This window comes from Egretta garzetta, unplaced genomic scaffold, assembly GCF_000687185.1.
Source record: "Egretta garzetta isolate BGI_Z169 unplaced genomic scaffold, ASM68718v1 scaffold22, whole genome shotgun sequence".
Taxonomy (NCBI): Eukaryota; Metazoa; Chordata; class Aves; order Pelecaniformes; family Ardeidae; genus Egretta; species Egretta garzetta.
The window spans coordinates 94423-100534 of record NW_009259102.1 but is presented as its reverse complement, the minus strand read 5'-3'; the positions used below and the strand labels follow the sequence as shown (position 1 = coordinate 100534).

The 6112-nt window shown below is 36.6% G+C and overlaps 1 protein-coding gene across 4 annotated transcripts in view; it reads right to left on the bottom strand.

Moving 5' to 3' along the window:
• Positions 1-489: 489 nt before the first annotated feature.
• The window catches only part of PTBP3 (polypyrimidine tract binding protein 3), a 51474-nt gene continuing 45851 nt past the window's right edge, over positions 490-6112 (bottom strand). For all 4 annotated transcript variants that reach the window (XM_035890819.1, XM_035890817.1, XM_035890818.1 and 1 more), the window contains 5 exons: positions 5513-5546; positions 4781-4873; positions 4026-4242; positions 2907-2984; positions 490-1465 (listed from right to left, as the gene is read on the bottom strand). In XM_035890819.1, coding sequence (XP_035746712.1) covers positions 1333-1465; positions 2907-2984; positions 4026-4242; positions 4781-4873; positions 5513-5546 — 555 coding nt within the window. In that variant the 3' untranslated portion in view covers positions 490-1332. The remainder of the gene's footprint in view (positions 1466-2906; positions 2985-4025; positions 4243-4780; positions 4874-5512; positions 5547-6112) is intronic.

Here is a 6112-nt window from a genome sequence, read left to right as displayed (position 1 = left end):
GCTGAGAGAAAATGCAGGAACTCAGAAGAGAATATTCTGATATAGCAAATGTCCCTCAAAAAAGTTAGAGGACGTCCAGAAACTGGAGTGAGTTTTCTGTTTGGTCTTTCTATATAAGTATTCTTTTGTGCATTTTTCTGGGTGTGAAATTTTTTCAGCCAAGTACTGGTATCAGACAACTGCAGCCAGGGAAATTCGAAGAATCCCTACATGATTATGCAATGAGTTAAACCTCATTCCCACCTCTATCCAATCTCTACACCAAAGCACAAGACACTATAATTCAGAGTATTACTTAATGAAAAAAAAAAATTGAAGTATCAAGGAAAACATTTTCAAAAAAACCGAGAATTTTCACAAAGCTCACAATCTATTTTTCAGAAAAAAGCTATTTTATCATAAGCACATAGTAAGGCACATAATAAGAAATTAAGTAAATACACAGTAATTTAAGTATTAGACATTACAGTGGTACAAAAAACTCTTGAGGTTTAAGTTTTATTCCCCCAAAGATGACCTTAAGAAAAATAACTTCTTCAAAACTTATTAAACCATCATAGACCTGAATATTTTCCATAAGATTGTAAACATTTTATTCTTTAAAGAAATGTAAAAAATTATTTGAAATCAGGACTATTTTCTTGTCTTATTTTCCCCAAAGTACTATTACACAACATTACTTTATTGTAAAAATAAGATATCAAACTTCCATTCCATGGTTAATTCAAGCTAAGTCTCTGACACCGCATCTTGAAGAAACTTGTCCAGTATCTTTTTACTCTACAGAGAGAAGGCACAGCCTTTTCTCTAATAATTTAATCCATATGAACAGCAGGCTTTTGTTTTTTAAAAAAAAGTTACTTGTAAAGACTTGCCAAAGTATGAACACACACCCTGGTAACATAAATACTATTTAAGAGGACAGTCACAGTCAATGCTTGCTTTTCTTCAAGAAACCCAAGCACTATTTCACATTCAAATTAGTGTTTATTCTGTGTAGACTAGATTTATGATTTTGTTAGAAATACTCTGTTTGTTATATTGTATAATGTTTTGTAAGGCTGATTTCAAATAAAAACTAAAGGGATGCTCTCAAAATAAAATTTCCAGTAGGAAATTTGATGATAAATATTGTTGCTAAAGCAATTTCACAGAAGAATCTTTTTGTGGATGAGTATTAAAATTTGATCGCATACTCACAGAAAATATCATTGCTTAATTCTTCGTGTATGAATGAGCTTTTTGTTTTAAAAGACAGAGCTGGTCACAGCTGTTTCAGTCCCTAGCTGAAGATTTTACTAAAACTGTGATGCAGGAAAGTTCACAGAAAAGTCAGATTATAGATTTTGAGAAGGAAACTCGGAGGTGATGGTTTTCTCCAAGGTCATAATTATGAAGCTCAATGAGAGCGTGAACTGCTTCTTCCACAGAGCCCAGCTGGATAAGAGCCATTTTGCAATCTTTCCTGAAGTAGAAGAAAAAACATTATTAATCCTAACCAAATTTTCATTACACTAGCCAACACAGAAAAGTGATGCAAGTGTTTTTTCAGCCACATCACACACACTGAACGAATCGGAACTAGTTATGCACCTGCTAAAACGAGATTTTTACAACAAAACTATACAAATTTTGCAGATCAGTGGTCTACAGCCATGCCGTTCTTCCATTACACTGCACTTCAAAAAATGCAGTTGAAATAAGGCTTGAAGACCTCTAAGATACATTTGTATTGTCCATATACATGGGATTATTCTAGCAGGTATGATCATGCAAAATAATCATAGAATCATAGAATGTTTAGGGTTGGAAGGGACCTATTAGAGGTCATCTAGTCCAACCCCCTTGCAGTGAGCAGGGACACCGCTAACCAGATCAGGCTGCTCAGAGCCCCGTCCAACCCGGTCTTGAATGCTTCCAGGGATGGGGCCTCCACCACCTCTCTGGGCAACCTGTTCCAGTGTTTCACTACCCTCACTGTGAAGAATTTCTTCCTTGTATCCACTCGAAACCTACCCTCCTTTTGTTTAAAACTATTACCCTTAGTCCTGTCACAGCTGTCCCTACTAAAAAGATTTCCCCATCTTTCCTGTAGGCCCCCCTTAAGTACTGAATGGCTGCAGCTTTCTCTTCTCCAGACTGAACAAGCCCAACTCTCTCAGCCTGTCCTCACAGGAGAGGTGCTCCAGCCCTCGGATCATTTTTGTAGCCCTCCTCTGGACCCGTTCCAACAGTTCCATGTCCTTCTTGTGCTGAGGGCTCCAGAGCTGGACGCAGTACTCCAGGTGAGGTCTCACCAGAGCAGAGTAGAGGGGCAGAATCACCTCCCTCGCCCTGCTGGCCACACTTCTCCTGATGCAGCCCAGAGTACGGTTGGCCTTCTGGGCTGCCAGCGCACACTGCCGGCTCATGTCCAGCTTTTCGTCCATCAGTACCCCCGAGTCCCTCTTGGCAGGGCTGCTTTTGATCCTTTCTTCCCTCAGCCTGTATTGATACCAGGGTTACCCCGACCCAGGTGCAGGACCTTGAGGTTCATACAGGCCCACCTCTCCAGCTTGTCCTGGTAATGCTGCCAAGCAACCTTAACGAATGTTGGGGCAGATTCATTGTCACCTTCTACATGACATTTTAAATATACACAGCTTGTATTTCTTTTTTAAAAAGCGAGTATTTACTTTCCTTAAACTTATCTTACTTTGAACACATGTGGAATTTGTCAAAAGCCTGAATAATTTTCATTTAATTATGCTAACACAGTATCCCATTTAAAATGTTAAGATTATAATAAAAACTGTCATAGCTGTACAGCTTTTGCCTAGTTATACACACATGGAATTTCCCCCAAAAAAGCAATAAGCCATCTTTCAGGATGAAAGCTTGCTCAGCATTTTTACAAAAGAACTTACTGGAAGAATCTGAAGGCTTTCACAGTAGATCCAGTACTTGCAAAAAGGTTCTTCAGATAATCAACAGTAGCAGAAGTCCTATTTAAAAAAAGAAAACAACTCCCCCTCAACTTGTAAAAGAGCACAGAGTTCTGTAATAGTATCAGAATCTCAATTCTGGCTTCTAAATTAAATTTGAAGAGCAAAAACTATCTCCATCAGCTCAAGCCAGGTCAACAGTTTAGCCCAAACATCTTGGCTTTGACACTAAGATTTAGCATCCCAGTGAGCTACAAAAACATTTCAGATACACTCTCCTGCTTTTCATCCTCCCCCGTTCCTTCCTCAGTTAAATTCAGATTACATAAAAATCACTTCAGGTCTTAACTGGTACCTTAAGAAATACCTTTTAGCTCTTAATTACTGTTAATGTGCTTCACGTATTTTCAATTTTTAAAGTTTTCTATTTTACTCAAAAAACCATTTTCTAAGTGTCTTGGGTTTTTTCTTATTCGGACAAAATTCCATAGTTTTCCCTTTTCCCTCCCTGCACAGCTGCCACACAAAAGAAACCTGTAAAAACTTATGTTTGGCTGTTGCTCCACATATTGTTGACAACATTCTAGATAGGAAAAGAGGTTATTTCAGTTTTAAAGAACATGCTTCTTAAAACATTTTTCTTAAAAAAACTTCCCCTCTGTGTAAGAGGTCTGAATTCTGTAGAAACTGTTCTTTAAATAGTATTAGACAGATTAAAAACTGTATCTACATTAAATAACAATGCCAGTGATGAATTTTATGCAATATAACTCCAGTACATTATCTCAAAAACCGTGTCTTTAATCTTTGCAAAAATTTGTATCACAGGACTTAATATGTGAAAAACAAAAGCATATTCTCAAGAAAATGTAAACTGTATTAAAACTCATAAAGAAGAGCATTCAGTTACCCTTTTTGCTAAAAATAAAAAAGTGACAGTTAAAGAATTCACTTATTGTTAATTACACAGCAGAATGACCCAAGTTCTCAGGAAAATGTAAAAGGCCAAGGAAATTTAAAGCTTATGTCAGACTTTGTAACTTAAGAACATAATCTAAAAAACATCATCTTTCCAAGATCACCACACATGTAGATACTCACGGGATGTTGGAGAGATGCAGGGTGGCAGATGGAGGAAAGATATTTTGGAAATTCTTAGAGCCAGGCTTCTTAAAGCGATGTAAAGGGCTATTGCTATAGTCCTTTGTCAGACCTTGGTCCTCTTGTCCCTCACGAGGAAGTTGAACTGATTGATGTATTGAAAAAGTAGCATGGAGGACCTTTCCATAAAGCCTCTGTCCATTCAGGTGGCTGAGGGCTAACCAGTGGAAATATAATTTGAACAGGAATGAAGGGAGGAGAAGAAAAAGGGGTTCTTTGAATACTAATATTGTCTTCTGTCTGGTGTCATATTTCACATTCTAAATTTAAACTGCAAATTCCATGTCTACCAGGTGGGCTATGTCATAACATTATACTTAAAAAAAGTATAGGGATGTAATATATCCTCCAGTTTAAATGCAACAAAAATGCAAACCAGCATTTCAATAAAGAGCAGGTGATTATTCTTAAATAGCTAGATATAACTACAGGAAATCTGTATGGTGTATTAATTCTAACATTTACTAGATTGAGATTCACAGGGTTGTCTTTTTTTTAACCACTATAGGAAAATAATTTGTTTACATGAAAGCAAAGAGATCATCATCAATATATACAAGGAAAAGTCTGTATGTAGCGAAGCATCACAATGGTGGATTTAATTTGTTTATGCTTGTCACTGACAGACAGCAACTTCCTCATCTGTATTACACTCATGACAGTTTGAAGCACAACTGTGCCTTAAAAATCAGTACCTATTTGAGCCTGGGATGCATCTGCCATCTGAATCAAAGCATTTTCTTTCTTCTTAAACATGATCTTCACACGATGCACATCACCATACACACCTGTGGAAATCCAGAAAGGAAATTTGTCCAGAGCATTACTACAGAAAGCACAAGGGCAAGTCTGTTTCTTTTGACTTTCATTAGTGTTTCACAGAAATAATCACCTCATTAAACAGGTTGGTTAGAAAATTAGTATGAAGGAGAGCTTTAAGGTTTGTACATTATTTTCTGAGGCTCAGAAATGGGGGGAAAAAAAACAAGATCTTAGTCATAAAACTGCATGTTTATGTTCAGCTTTTAAATAGTGCAACAGTGTTAAAGTCCTCTTAACAGAGGCATATTAAAATATTACTATGCCAAAAAACATTATCCTCTGCAACTAACAGACGTGCCAATTCTGTACTCCATTTCCTCTGATGCAGTCTTTGTTTTTTCATCTTAGTTTGCTTTCCCATTCTTTGTAGCAAACAACTCTGACCACACAACTGAAATTCTTTTGACACTGAACCATTTCGCCTTTTTGGTACCTGTGGCCTACAACTACTGACTCAACTTACTGTAATTTTAAAACCAGCACATCCTCTTGTGCATTTTCTGGACAAGGACAGAACAATGGAGCTTGCATTAACTAGCGTGTGTCAGATAAATGAAAAGAATGCTAGCCCTGTAGTTTCTCAAGGTATATTTGACATATCTTACCAAATAGGATGAAAAGTCCGTGTGGTGTGATGGCCTGTTTAAATGATAAAATGAGTATATTATTTTTAAAGCCATGCAAATAAAGAAATCTATTCCATAAGTGCATGGTAAACAAAAACAATGGAAGAGATACTGCACACTAATACATAAACTTGTCTCTCCAAAAGCTATTCCCTGCATTAACTACAGTGTATAGCATTCTTGTTAATATATATTTGCTATGCACATACAAAATATTTAAACAAGCTAACACTTTGGCTCATGCATTTTCATCACTCAAGACTCAGACTGTGATGCTGAAGAAGTTACTAATATATTAAGCAGCTTAATTATTTGAACTTATTCTTTCCAAGCTATCAGTTCATTCCCTGAAAAATGAAAGCCATTTGCTAAGTGAGAAATAGAAAAGAGCATTCAAGAATTCCTTTGTATTTTCTAAATGGCAAATGACACCTACAAAACTAAAACCAGTTGCTGCAAAACGTGTTTGCTTTGTTTTCAATTTTGTCCCCATCTCTGTATGTGACCATGACATGCTAAAGTGATACAAATACCATTTAACTATTTATATACGAAGCCTATAGAAGTGGTATTTAAATT